Source organism: Cydia strobilella, chromosome 21, assembly GCF_947568885.1.
Source record: "Cydia strobilella chromosome 21, ilCydStro3.1, whole genome shotgun sequence".
NCBI classification, from domain to species: domain Eukaryota; kingdom Metazoa; phylum Arthropoda; class Insecta; order Lepidoptera; family Tortricidae; genus Cydia; species Cydia strobilella.
Window position 1 is genome coordinate 3,379,045 of NC_086061.1, and position 13,341 is coordinate 3,392,385.

The following is a 13,341-nucleotide window of genomic DNA, read 5'->3' on the forward strand; positions in this document are numbered from 1 at the left end:
GAAAAACTAACGTTCGCGTCCCGTGAAAATAAATAGTTTTATACATTGTTATATGTAAAGAATTACATACTTTGTGAGAAAAAAGATGCTTAAAAGATTTAGTGAAGGTGAGGATGGTGATGCACGAAAGTTACGGAAGATACGTAAGATGGAAAGGAAAATACAAAGATACAAAGAAGCCATGACAGGTAAGTTTTCATCAAACAATGAATTTTGATTTGCATTACCAGTTTTTTCCACACATAGCAGGTTATTTTGAATAGTTTTTGCCTAGACATAGTAAAATCTCGTTGAGATACTATGAATATGGATGTAAAATTATCCATAACCTAAAACGGGTTGCTCGAGTTTCGAAACCCGTTTCTCTCGTTGAGAGAATTTATCTGGTTCTAGTTTTCTGGTTTTACTTTACCCTCATTTTCCGGTGGAAAAGGGGAAGATCTCGTTGAGATATTATAGATACTTTAGAAGATGTCAATCGTTTACATGACCTTCATACCGGGATCTTTCGAGTTTCGAAGTCCTGATGTCCCCGTTGGGTGAAATTAACTTAGATGATAACATCTAATCATACCCCCAGATTCCGTTGGATCAAGGGGAGGATCTCGTTGAGATATTATGTGGATTTTAGAGAAAATACCATGGTTATTGGTTCTTGCTCGGTTCACTAGACAAGTTTGCTCTGAAATTTGGGTATCATAGTGTGGACTTAGGTATAAACCTAAATTACTTACCATAAGCATGTGATTGAAATCTAACACATCATGGAAAAAATTTCAGCTGCGGATCCAGAAACATTATCAATTTTGGAGCAAAATAGTGTGGATGAAAATTATAATAAGTTGGAAGAAGAAGATAATGCTCATACTGACAAACCAGAAGAAAACCAAGAACACCATCAAGAACAGGAGGAAGAGGAAGGTGATATCGAGATAGAGGAAGACCTGCCCCAAGACATCCTGGCTGCTCTCGGAGAAGGGGGACAGGATGATGATGCTAACTATGGTGCTGAAATAAAACCGGAGATTGTAAAGATAATCGATACTATACTAACAGATGGAATTAATAAAGAGATGCTTGAATCCTTATCAAAGACTAAGATCCCGAGAAACATCAAACTGTTAGATGCTCCAAAACTAAATACAGAATTTGCAGGGTTCCTCAACAACTCCATGACTAATAGAGACAACTTACTGAAAGATAGACAGCAAGACCTGGGTAGAGCAATTGCTTTAGTTACTCAAACAATTAATAATCTAACCAAGAAAGATTTTGATAAATTACAGGCAATAAAGTCCCTGAGTGACAGCATAAGACTACTCAGTAACCTGCATTTCAATTACACCCAAATTCGCAGAAAGTTGATTGCACCATTTATGGATAAGTCATTGACACAGAACTTAAGTGCAAACAAGCGATCTGAGTTTTTATACTCTAAACTAGAGGAATCGGTAAAGACATCCTCTGCAATGAAACGCACAATCAGCATTCTTAAACCCAAGAACACACCAAAAAACTATCAGAATCCCAGGCGCCAAACCGCCCCAAGTCACTACACGACAAGAGCAAACAACACGAATTACAAACCAAGACCATATCAAAGCAACCAGGCCCCAACCTACAAGCCACACCGCAGCCATCAACATCTACCACAACAAGCGAGGTCAACCCGCCGACCAACAACATCCCATCATCGAGGAGGTCGTGCGAAGTACCCATAAAGGTAAATTTTGCTGCCCGTCTTAAACATTTTTATAATTGTTGGGCGTTTTTGACAGATGATGAAACAATCCTAAAATGGATAAATGGATATTCCATTCCTTTTGATAGTGAACCATGTCAACATAATGTACCTCTTATTAATACATTTAATGCCTCTGAGCGACAGATTATTACAATGGAAATACATAAACTTATTGTAATGGGGGCTATTACCCAATGTCAACCAAGTAAAGGGCAATTTCTGTCTAGTATCTTTACTATCCCTAAAAAAGATGGGTCTCACAGATTTATTCTCAATTTAAAGTGTTTAAACAGATTTATTATAACAAAACATTTCAAGCTGGAAGACATTAGGACATTATGTAAACTAGTTACAGCAGATGATTACATGTGCACTATTGACTTAAAACATGCATATTATTTGGTGCCTATAAATGAATCACATAAGAAATATTTAAGATTTACATTCAATAAGAAATTATATGAATTTAACTGTATGCCATTTGGTTTGTCTACAGCTCCTCTAGTTTTTACTAAACTTTTAAAACCGGCTATTGAAACACTGAGAGAACAGGGTTTTAGGATTATTATCTACCTTGATGACATTATTTGTCTTGGGAGTACTTACAAGGAATGTCTAAATAACACCCAAACAACATGTAATTTATTACAATGTTTAGGTTTCATAATTAATGATGAAAAGAGCTCTATAACACCATCCCAAGTGAAAGAGTATTTAGGCTTTACTATTAATTCAAAAACCATGACTTTAAGCCCTACAGTAAAGAAACGTAATAATTTATACTCTTTAATTAAAGACTTCCTTAAAATTAAATCATGCAGTATTCGAGAATTTGCAAAATTATTAGGAAACTTAGTATCAGTCTGCATAGCAATTCCTTATGGTTTTGTATACACAAAAAACTTAGAAAGGGAAAAGTTCTTAGCTCTAGAATGCCATAATGATAATTTTGAAGGAATTATGAACATCAATAAACCAATCAAAACAGACTTAATGTGGTGGAAAGAGAACATTTTAGTAAAGAGTAATAACATTAAACGATATAACTTCTCCTTAGAAATATTCTCAGATGCTTCACTTATGGGATGGGGTGCATTTTGTAATGGCCAAAGTACACAAGGCAATTGGTCTGAGTGGGAGCGCAATCAACACATTAACTATTTAGAACTTTTAGCAGCTTTCTTTGCTCTAAGATGCTTCACAGACAAATATAACGACTGTGAAGTACTTCTCAGGATAGACAACACAACGGCCATAGCATATATTAACCGTATGGGTGGGGTGCAATACCCGTTATTAAATAACATTACTAGACAGATATGGAGGTGGTGTGAAGCGAGAAATCTATGGATCTTCGCATCTTACATTAAATCAAAAGAAAACATTGAGGCTGATTTTCAGTCTCGCAATTTTAATGTAGATACTGAGTGGGAACTTGCGCAGGATATTTTTAATATGATTGTTAATAGATTCGGCTTCCCCGAATTAGACCTGTTTGCGTCACGAATTAATCACAAATGTGACAAATATATATCATGGCACAGGGATCCTTTCGCCTGGAACATTGACGCTTTCACAGTCAAATGGAACTCTACCTTTTTCTACGCTTTCCCACCTTTTGGTATTCTACTAAAGGTTCTTCATAAAATTAAATCAGAAAAGGCCACAGGCATTTTAGTATTTCCTCTATGGCCATCTCAAGTTTGGTATCCACTTTTAAAATCTATGGTAATATCAGATATGCTAACATTCGGACCATCTGAAGATCTCCTCGTGTCTCCTTTCAGAACTGCCCACCCACTCCAGACTCAACTTATCCTGGCGGCGTGCAAATTATCAGGGAAGCGTTTAAAAGAAGATTAATTGCAGAACGTTCAATTGACATTATGATTGCTTCATTATCTAAGAACTCCATTAAACAATATAATAGTTGTTTACGCCAGTGGTGGCTTTATAGTAAACGTAATAGTATAGATACATTCAGTGCATCAGTGCCTATCATAATATCATACTTAACAAATTGCTTTGAGAATGGCCTGTCTTATCAATCACTCAATTGCTATCGCTCAGCGTTATCCCTTATAATTGGCAGTCACATAGGCACGGATGAGAGAATTAAGCGCCTATTCAAAGGGTTTTATAAGTTGCGCCCTATGAAACCCAAGTATAACGATACTTGGAATCCGGACACAGTATTAACATTCTTAGGAAATCTATATCCCTTAGAATCTTTGCAACTAGAATTACTTACAAAGAAACTAGCAATGCTACTGATTTTGGCAACAGGCCAAAGAGTACAGACTCTTTTTTATATTAAAATTAATAATATTAAGACCTCTACAGATGGTTTCACAATACAAATTACAAACCTTTTGAAGACCTCTGGGCCCAGACGTTCTCCAACAGTACTTAGCATACCATATTTAACTAACAAACCTGAGATATGTCCCGCTAAAACTTTAACTAAATATTTAGAAATTACTCAGAGTATACGACAAGAAAATAGTTCTCTAAAGAACCTTTTTCTTACTTTTAAAAGTCCTATCAGGGAAGCCTCCACTCAGACCATTAGTAGATGGCTGAAGCAAATTATGAATGATAGTGGGGTGGATATATCTAGATTTTCAGCTCATTCCACTAGACATGCGTCTTCTTCTAGAGCGCACAGAGAAGGTCTTACTATAGACAGCATAATGAAGGCTGTAGGTTGGTCATCAAGGTCGCACACATTTGCCCGACATTATAATAGACCACTAACTAATATGGTTAATGACCAAGTTCGATTTGCCCGAGCAGTGCTCGGAGATTAAAATGTTTTGTGTTTAGTATAGTTTTTATTGTAAGGGTCAAGTCCTGAGTTACGTTTTATTAAATTTTTTTAGTTGAAACTTGTACTAAGACAGTACAAACAAATAGTTATTGTTGATTAACTGTTAAGAAATTAGTTAAGGAGCTTATAAAAGTAATATAAGACTGTTACTCACTGATTAATTTTATTTATATAGATTTAATCTGTATGGTTGTTCTAATTTGATCTCATTATAACTGTTAAGAATACAGTAAGTATACCTAAGGTATAAAATGTAAGATACTTGAGATAGTAAGTCTCTTTTTTCCATTAAAACAAAAAAGTAAATAAATAATGTTTATTAATTTTCTCTGAACATCTACATGTAATAACTACCTCGGACTAAGCACAAATATAATTACAGGATTAAACGAACTTACCTGAAGTGAAGTTCTATCCTGATTATATGTAGTGCTTAGTCCGAGGTAGGAAGTTCCCTTCCCTCCCAAGATTAAGGTCTTAATCTCTTACCCTCTTAATTAGCTCTGAACTTAATGAAGTACGGTGACCATAGTGTTGCCAGGTAGGGTTATTTTTTTTTTAGGCTCTGAAATCGCGACGTTAGACGCTGGAATCGGAATACTACATGTAATAACTACCTCGGACTAAGCACTACATATAATCAGGATAGAACTTCACTTCAGGTAAGTTCGTTTAATCCTATAATTATAAATAATAAAATTAATAAACTTTTGTAAAAGATAACAAAGCTATAACAATAATATGACAGATCTGAATAGGGGCGGAGACGGAATATATAGGTCCGGAACCGGCTCTGCCTATGTCAGCGGATGTCACAAAGGGAGTCATCGAGAAGGTAAAAGAGATGGAAGCACAGAGAGAATGGGTAGAAGAAACTGGATGCAGACAGTCGAAGATGATGATTAAAGGGATAGACCACAGGAGAACCAGGTATCTCTTGAAACTAGGTAAGAGCAGTTTGAGACTGTTAACAGGTATTATTACAGGTCATAATACTCTCAATAGACACCTTAAGATAATGAGAATCAGTGCAGACGCCTCCTGTCCACACTGTGGTAGGGAGGAAACTAGCTTGCACTTACTAGCAGAATGTACTATGTACGCAGCACCGCGTTATAATACATTTGGTAGAGACATACTAGAAGAAAACGAACTAAAGGATATTGAACTGAAAGATGTCCTTCTGTTCTGCAGGAAAACAAGAAGATTTGAGGAGAATGGTGTGGGAATGCTGCCGGGACAGTAACCTGCAGCTCCAACTACAGGGAATTGGGCTGAATGAACACGACATGTGATCGACAGCCCGCCTGCTTCCGGCCGGGCGTCCCTACACTACATCTACATCTACAGTACATGCGGCCCACACCAATTTTGGTGTCTAGCCATAGTTGCCGCGCACCGCTACGGAACGGACGCCTGCTCGCGCTTGCGCCACCTAGCAGTCATATCTGTCGTAATAGACGCGTTTTGTTAGGAAGTGAAACTCTGTACTAGTAGTATTATTTATTCTGTGCTTTCACGTAAAAAAACCGCGTCAAAATCGGTCCATCCATATGAGAGCTATGATGCCACAGACACATTGGCATCAAACATGTATCACCCCTCTTTTTGCGTTGGGGTATAAAAATGTGGATTAGTTTATCAAATAATTAAAACTTTGTACTTTTCCTTCTTATGAAAGAAGTTTTTGGAGCTAAGGGCAATTTCAATTGCACCATCTTACCCCCTTCGGTATGTACCATGTATGCTCCGATAAGACGGATCTTATTGATGCAAGGCTGAGTCCTAGGCGACATCTTCACCGCTGCGCATAAAGGCTCAAGTTCAACCTTAAAATTATGTAATATCAACACAAATACCATTATGTGACATGTGAGCTTATCTTTCATGTGTGTCGGTCTAGTTCTCACCTTATTTGAAGCATTAGTAAATTCCGTAAAGTTTTTCAATGCAACATTATTTAATGTGTTTGAAAAATTGCATATTCTAAAGTTTTTCTTTTTTATTTCCATGCAACCGACCTGTATAAATTTCAGCAGCTCACTAGTGTAAAGTGCCAGCACCGTTAACTCGTGAGACAACGTCCGCCCTTTAACTAATGCCTTTATATACGGATGGTAATTTTCTTCATACTTTTCTTGCTTTAATTCTGTATAAATATTCTCATATTCTTCTTCAGACATAATTTTCTCTACAGGATATACATCTTCAACTTTAGTAGCGTCTCTGTCTATAGGTGGTACGTAGAAATCTTCAGAATCGTTCTTATTATACTTAGATAGGTCTAGTTGGTCAACAGTAATATTCGCAGTTACATTTTCCATCTGTTCTGTAACAGTTTGTACATTCACTTTTAATTTCTCCCGCTGTTCCATTTGCTTCTTTTGTTTTTTAGATCCGAACTTCCTACTCAGCTCTAACCTGCTGGTTTCCTGTTGCGATGCATTCAAGTCGACTTTACGATATGGTATGAGCTCAGCGCAGCCCACCTCTATAAGGCGTACTTTACCGGTTTTCCTGTCTCTTGCTAGTATCAGGGTCTTACCCAAATCTTCGTTTTCCTCTTTACCATAGTAAACAAGCTCATCAAGTTCAGTAGCTATCGTTTTAGTACCATTCTCTTGTATGATTGAGCATTTACTTTCGAAGTCTTCGTTCGGGTAACCGTTTTGAAAGTTTATTAACATTGGATAGATCGGCCCCTTTGTAGAAACCGAATCTATTGTTAATTCCGTCATTGTTTAAGCGACCCACCAGCACTGCTTAAAATTACAACACAACGTTTTGGTTTCACGTGCTGATCTGATGAAATGAATGAAAGTGAGGTTAGTTTTTTGTTGATGTTTTGAATACATTCCGTTACACGTAAAAATTTATGAAAATAATAAGTAACAAAATATGAAATTATGTATGGTTATAAAATAATCTGCTGAATACAGTAAGGCGACTTATAAAGGCCTCTAACCTGTCCTTTTATCGTAAATTATGACTAGTGTTTCATTTTATAAACCTACAAGTTCACTGGTTCTTCTCTAACAACTCCATTTGCTAGAAAGAGGCGCACACAAATAGGCAAGGCAAAGGATTTATTGGTTCTGAAACCTACTCCAGACTACGCGGCGCGAAGCCGCGAACGCGTGTGGAGTCGATTTCGCTGATTAGCGAACTAGACTCCACACTCGCGTTCGCGGCTTCGCGCCGTGATTCGCACATGTGTGGAGGGACCTTCAGATAATCATATAATACATAAAATTATAATTATAAATAATTACACTAACAAAATTCATAAACCCTTTATTCATAGAAAATATGATTAAAAAATCCAGTCTGAAGTCTGACAACTACTAACAAAAATAAATACGAGCAGTGCTGTGTGCAGTTACAAACTATATAACACTGGGATAAATAAAAGACTAAAATTAACAGTATGCTTATAAATAACATTATTTACATCTGCTAATTTAAAAAGCTTATTTCGGCCACACAAATTGTCAATTTATAATAAACAAATCCCAACCCATCAAACATAAATTATGAAATAAAAAGCAGCGGTTACAACAACTAAGACCGAAACGATAGGAATCCAATACTTTTGCAGCAGATTCCGGTCATCCCTATTGGTCACAACCTTCTTTTCTTTATATTTCTTCTTCTTTCCACTCAACTTCCATTCGTATTCCGCCAACTCCTTGCGATTTTTCTCCTCCTCAATCTCTTTACGTCTCTTTTCTTCTTTTTCTCTTTCTAACTGAGCTGCAATGCGTTTTTCTTCACAAGTGGAGTCACAAGAAGGTTTCCCCTCACCACTTCTTACAAGATTACAAGGAGCATCTCTCTTCAAGTTCCCGCATGGGCAGTACACCTTTGTTTTCTTTGTGCAGACTTGACTCACACAGATGCCTGGATGGCAATGGTTCCTGCATCTGTGCCCACACTCCAAATTCTTAGGGCACTGCTGCTTGCATGACAGCATTTCTTCTGTAGCCATACTCAGTTCACGGCATCGTAAGTATAATTCGGTAACTTTGCAGTGACATGGAATTTTTTCTATGACTTCACAGGAAGGACAGGCTCCTGGATGGCAAACACCTCTAGCACATTTATGGCTGCACCTGTCTGGTCTTGTGGCTAGACATTCCCTGTTGCATGGTTCGCAGGAATAAGGAACGTTAGGATAGTTAGGATCAGCTGTGTGCAAATGGCACAGCAGTTTGCACTTGTGTTTAGTGCACGGAAGTCCTCTGCCACACTCACGACCACAGGGGCGGCGTGAAGCAGAGTGGCATGGTTGATCTGCTGTTTCATGCTCCCCAAAGCAAACAATAGGAACAGGAATCTCACAAGGCGGACATTCTAGAGTCATTACTTTAGTCTTTGGCGGCTGCACTTCCCATGGCGTAGCGGGCTTCTCTACTTGCTTAAAAACGACTCTAACAAATGCATGGCAAACAGCTTTGCAGTCATGTTCACAATTATCATACTGCTTATGACATATTGCCTTACAAGGAGGACAATCGCCAAAATGGCAGGAATGTTTGTTTTCTTCTACATGTCCACATTTATATTTAAGCTTGCACAAGCGACTGCATTTAGGAGGTTTAGTGTGTTTCTCTCTACCACAAGGAACTGTTACATAGGTTTCTTTACAGCGGCAAGTTACTTTGGATTCCATGGGACAAGGATAGCATGGACCGTGATGGCATACCGTTGTGCACTTATGGCGACCGCACTGCAGTGGCTTGTCACAGATTTTCTCACATGGTGGACAGTTTCCATTGCAACATTTTCGAGCACAACCATGTTTTCCACAAGGTCTTATGCCTCGGCACTTTGTTTCGCATTTATACTCCTTACTGCAAGGTAATGATCTCATGTGTGTGCCGCATTGACACTTTTTTTCAATCAACACTTGGCATGGTGGACAGGGCCCTTTGTGGCATTTCTCTGGGCAAGTGTGTTCACAATAATCCTTAGTCTTCCCACAGGTGCCCATACAGGTCTCCATGACATCGGGGCACTGAACAAATCTCTGATTAGCTCCACAAGGACATGACCGCATTCCAGAGTTGGGACAGTCACCACAATCACCTGAGTGACATATTTCTTCACATTTATGATAACCACATGAGAATGGTTTGTTACAACGCTTCTGGCAGCGCCATAGAGGATCATTGCATGGTCTTTTGATCTTCTCAGCTCCACACAGACAGGCCTGGACACTTGTGTATGTACAAGGAGGGCAGGCATCTTCGTGGCAAACATTCTCACATTTGTGAGATTTGCATGAGAGTAATTTCTTACACTGTTGGCCACAAGACAATTTAGAAGCACTGCAGCGAACTCTCTTACGTTCCTTTTCACAGAAACATACTCCATTAACAGTTTGTGGACACGGTGGACAGGGACCAGGATGGCATAGCAACAGACATTTATGTTTGCAATTATCTCCTGTTGACAACCTTTTTTCACACACCTCTCCACACGAATGTGGAATCAACCATGGATGGAATGGAGGATCGTCAGTCTTGCTACAGAAGCAGCGATACTTGCGAGGAATTTCCTCTTTACTATACGACTGCCGGCACTTAGGGCAGCACCACTCAATTTTCTTGGGCACGAACACAGCGATCGGGCCGTGGTTCTCCTCGCTACGCAGACTAATGCTGTCGTTGGACCACTTCTGGATGCAGGAGAGATGGAAGTACGAGTGGCAGTGGTCGCAGGTCCAGATGGGATGGGCGCGTTTGATGGAGCCTATGCAAATGAGACACGTTACAGGGCGGCCACTAATGGCTTCCTCCAGCATGTTCTTCGTGCGGTTGAGCATGTGCGCGTCGCCGCCGCCATTCCTGTAGCTCTGCAGCACGCCCTCGAGGACGCTGGATTCGTAAGGTTCCTCATCTTCCGACGAAGAAAGCTCTTTCATTCCCTTCAAATGTTTTTGGACATTTAGCTGCAATTTCGCAGCTGCGTCGTGATATCGCCGGGCCATGGTTGAGGTAACACACGCCCGGTGACAATAACTTGAAACGTTTAGTAATTTTAAGTAATTTTTTTAGATTTTCTTCTACTACAACGACGGAAATGGGCGATTTTCTCCAAATCGGCATGAATTTAGCATGACGTTGACAGAAAGTGTTTTATAGAGCAACGTTCTCGCATCGCCTTGCGCATTATTGAATAGAGTTGGTAATTTTCATGTTCTTTTTTTATAGAATGTTGTTATTGTTTAAGGAAAAATTGTAGTAACATCGGGTACATACTCAAAATTTTCATTATGTTGTTTGGTTACGAATATGTATTATTATATCTTTTTTTATCCATATAACAGTAGAACTGTTACTATAAAACACCTTATTTTTTAACATTCTCTTGTTTACGGGGTAAGCTAGTCATGTAAACTTAAAACGCATCGATTTTAAGAAAGTCATACATCTAGTTTGTCAAAGGACTGTCTCATTTCAAACATAGACAGCGAGAATCATACTATCTTTGTCTTACACTAGTACTAGCACCCAAACGAAAAGGATGAGTTTAGTTTTTTTTGTTCTTATTTACTGACAATTTGGTTTGACCAGCTATATTTACAATTATTATACCTCACGAATGTAGATTTAAGGGTACAGCTTCATGTTATACCTATACAATCACGGCGCGAAGCCGCGAACGCGAGTGTGGAGGAACCTTTAGACCCAAAGAGTATACAACATAGACCTAGCATTAGCGTGAGGGGCAGAACCAAATCGCGGCACGAAGCCGCGAACGCGAGTCTGAAATCTAGTTCGCTAATCAGCGAAATCGACGCCACACTCGCGTTCGCGGCTTCGCGCCGCGTAGTCTGGTGCTACGCACCATCGGCACGTGCACCCTCTGGTGCGCCACACCGCATCAAGGTCGCGGTGCGGTGCGGTAGTCTGTTATTCTTTGTCTATTATTAATTAATTATTAAAGGTGTGGAGCCATACATTATTCCATACAATTAGGTTTATAAATTACAAAATCTTGCATTTTGCTGACAAAAATAATATTTATTGATAATTTAATAAACAAATTATTCTGTAACTTAATAAACATTCTTATAGCCACTGAGGCAGTCAACATGCAACAAAATAATCAAGTAAATGTATGTAACAATTGTAACATACATAATTTAAACTAGGTAGTCAAATAAAAAATCTATAAAACAAGACCCTGCCTTGCAAACAGTAAACTTATTTATAAAATATGTAATTTGTGTAGCAAAATTGATAATAATATAGTTTACATGATTACTTATTTTAAAGAGCATAATATCTTAATTCTAATACCTTTCAAGGGGCCTAATTTCAGTCAGCTTTTTACAGGAATCATCGGCCCATGGCAGAAATTCGTTTTTCATAGCCACAACACAGTACAATAACATAAAGCAATCTGCTTCCGCTCTATGAGCATTCTGCTCTTCTCTGTTCAGAAGTCTTTTATAGAGGGCAGTCAATGCAAAGCTTTCTTTGTCAGGTTTAGGTTTTTTATCCATCACCCTTTTAATTGCTTCAGTTTTTTTCTTCCTCTTGCTTTCATTGCTAGTTTTAGTTTTGCCTTCTTTAGCATGTTCATCATCTTCACAAGACATATCAGACAATGAGAGGCATATGTCATCAATTTCTTGCCAGTCCTCGTTACTCACATTTATATCAGGCCAATCATCTTCATCATCAGTTATCAAGTCTTCAACTCTCTGTGGCAAAGATTCTAAAGTTTTATAATTAATAGTTGTTCCTTTTAACAGTTTCCTAAACCCTATTATGGAGTCTACACATAGCAAATCTCTTGGTATTGTTTCGCCAGCCTCATTAAATTCTGTTTGTAGCAATTTATAGTCGAAAATATTACCATTATGTGCGACCAGACACACCGGTTTCTCAAGCTCTTCAAGAAAGGCTACCAAGCTTTTAGTTTTCTGTTTAAAAGTCGGCGCGTGTTCAAGTAACTTGTTGGTGAATCCGGTTAGTTCCACCACTTTGGATTGCATAGGTCTCTGCGGATTGAAAACTAAAGTTATTTTACTAACCGGCGGTATTTCTCTGTATCCACATTTTTCTATCTCCTTCCTCGATGTTGCTACGAAGCAGAGCTCGATAATCTTGGTCCTGTTACGCTCCAGATGCGGTAGACCCGTAGTCTCCAGGTCAAAAAACACGTAAGTTGCAATGCGAGGCATTTTGTAATCCTGTTTTGGGTCTCACAGTGAGACTGTAGCCCGGGTAGCACCTAACTTAGAACACTATGCAAATTATGAATCATCGAGACTGAGATCGTCTTACGAATTATCTATAAATAAAAACAAACATATCCGTAGACGAATAAGAGTGAATATTATCAATGAAGAGAAGAATGAAGTATAGGTAAACATTGGTTGACGTTTGACGTTTCGTTTGACATTTGAAGTCGAGTCGAACACTTCAAAGTTTCTCAGTCAATTATAATTATACTTCTTTGCATCTTCTTTGTTTGAAATGTTATTTAAAAAACTTTTGTATACGAAGTTACATTGCAATTAAATAAGTTTTAATAATATTAGATTTAATTTTTTAAATTTAAGTATAAAGTAATTTTAGTGGTATGCGACATCTAGGGACGTGTAGTAAGTAGTACTTAGTTTTAAAATTGTACAACTATTCGCCATCTAGTGTGAAATAGCAGTATAGTTTATGCACTGCCATCTAGTGATAAACTAATAATTTTGGTATGAACTATTGCACAAAAGATGGCACTATTAACAGCTGAAGAC

The 13,341-nt window shown here is 38.3% G+C and overlaps 4 protein-coding genes across 4 annotated transcripts; 1 reads left to right on the plus strand and 3 right to left on the minus strand.

Moving 5' to 3' along the window:
- Window position 1: 1 nt before the first annotated feature.
- On the plus strand, window positions 2-3,659 carry LOC134751173 (kinesin-like protein KIF21A). The gene is made up of 3 exons (XM_063686548.1): window positions 2-188; window positions 781-1,723; window positions 3,532-3,659. The coding sequence occupies exons 1-2, from the start codon at window positions 86-88 to the stop codon at window positions 1,719-1,721; spliced, it is 1,044 nt and encodes a 347-aa protein (XP_063542618.1). The 5' UTR covers window positions 2-85; the 3' UTR covers window positions 1,722-1,723; window positions 3,532-3,659.
- On the minus strand, window positions 3,488-7,312 carry LOC134751245 (DNA-directed RNA polymerase I subunit RPA49-like). Its single transcript, XM_063686630.1, has 2 exons — window positions 6,596-7,312; window positions 3,488-3,562 (listed from the first exon to the last, which is right to left on the minus strand). The coding sequence occupies exons 1-2, from the start codon at window positions 7,310-7,312 to the stop codon at window positions 3,488-3,490; spliced, it is 792 nt and encodes a 263-aa protein (XP_063542700.1).
- Window positions 7,313-7,865: 553 nt separating this feature from the next.
- LOC134751137 (NF-X1-type zinc finger protein NFXL1-like) lies at window positions 7,866-10,714 on the minus strand. Its single transcript, XM_063686497.1, has one exon. It carries the CDS (start codon window positions 10,564-10,566, stop codon window positions 8,095-8,097), a length of 2,472 nt encoding a protein of 823 aa, XP_063542567.1. The 5' UTR covers window positions 10,567-10,714; the 3' UTR covers window positions 7,866-8,094.
- Window positions 10,715-11,581: 867 nt separating this feature from the next.
- On the minus strand, window positions 11,582-12,938 carry LOC134750862 (uncharacterized). Its single transcript, XM_063686098.1, has one exon. It carries the CDS (start codon window positions 12,769-12,771, stop codon window positions 11,875-11,877), a length of 897 nt encoding a protein of 298 aa, XP_063542168.1. The 5' UTR covers window positions 12,772-12,938; the 3' UTR covers window positions 11,582-11,874.
- Between the last annotated feature and the right edge of the window lie 403 nt (window positions 12,939-13,341).

Coding starts and splice junctions, on each gene's coding strand:
- LOC134751173 (XM_063686548.1), top strand. CDS start 86: ATGCTTAAAAGATTTAGTGAAGGTGAGGATGGTGATGCACGAAAGTTA. Junction 189..780: donor ATACAAAGAAGCCATGACAG/GTAAGTTTTCAT, acceptor AAAAAATTTCAG/CTGCGGATCCAGAAACATTA.
- LOC134751245 (XM_063686630.1), bottom strand. CDS start 7,312: ATGACGGAATTAACAATAGATTCGGTTTCTACAAAGGGGCCGATCTAT. Junction 3,563..6,595: donor AGCTGCTGAAATTTATACAG/GTCGGTTGCATG, acceptor GCACGCCGCCAG/GATAAGTTGAGTCTGGAGTG.
- LOC134751137 (XM_063686497.1), bottom strand. CDS start 10,566: ATGGCCCGGCGATATCACGACGCAGCTGCGAAATTGCAGCTAAATGTC.
- LOC134750862 (XM_063686098.1), bottom strand. CDS start 12,771: ATGCCTCGCATTGCAACTTACGTGTTTTTTGACCTGGAGACTACGGGT.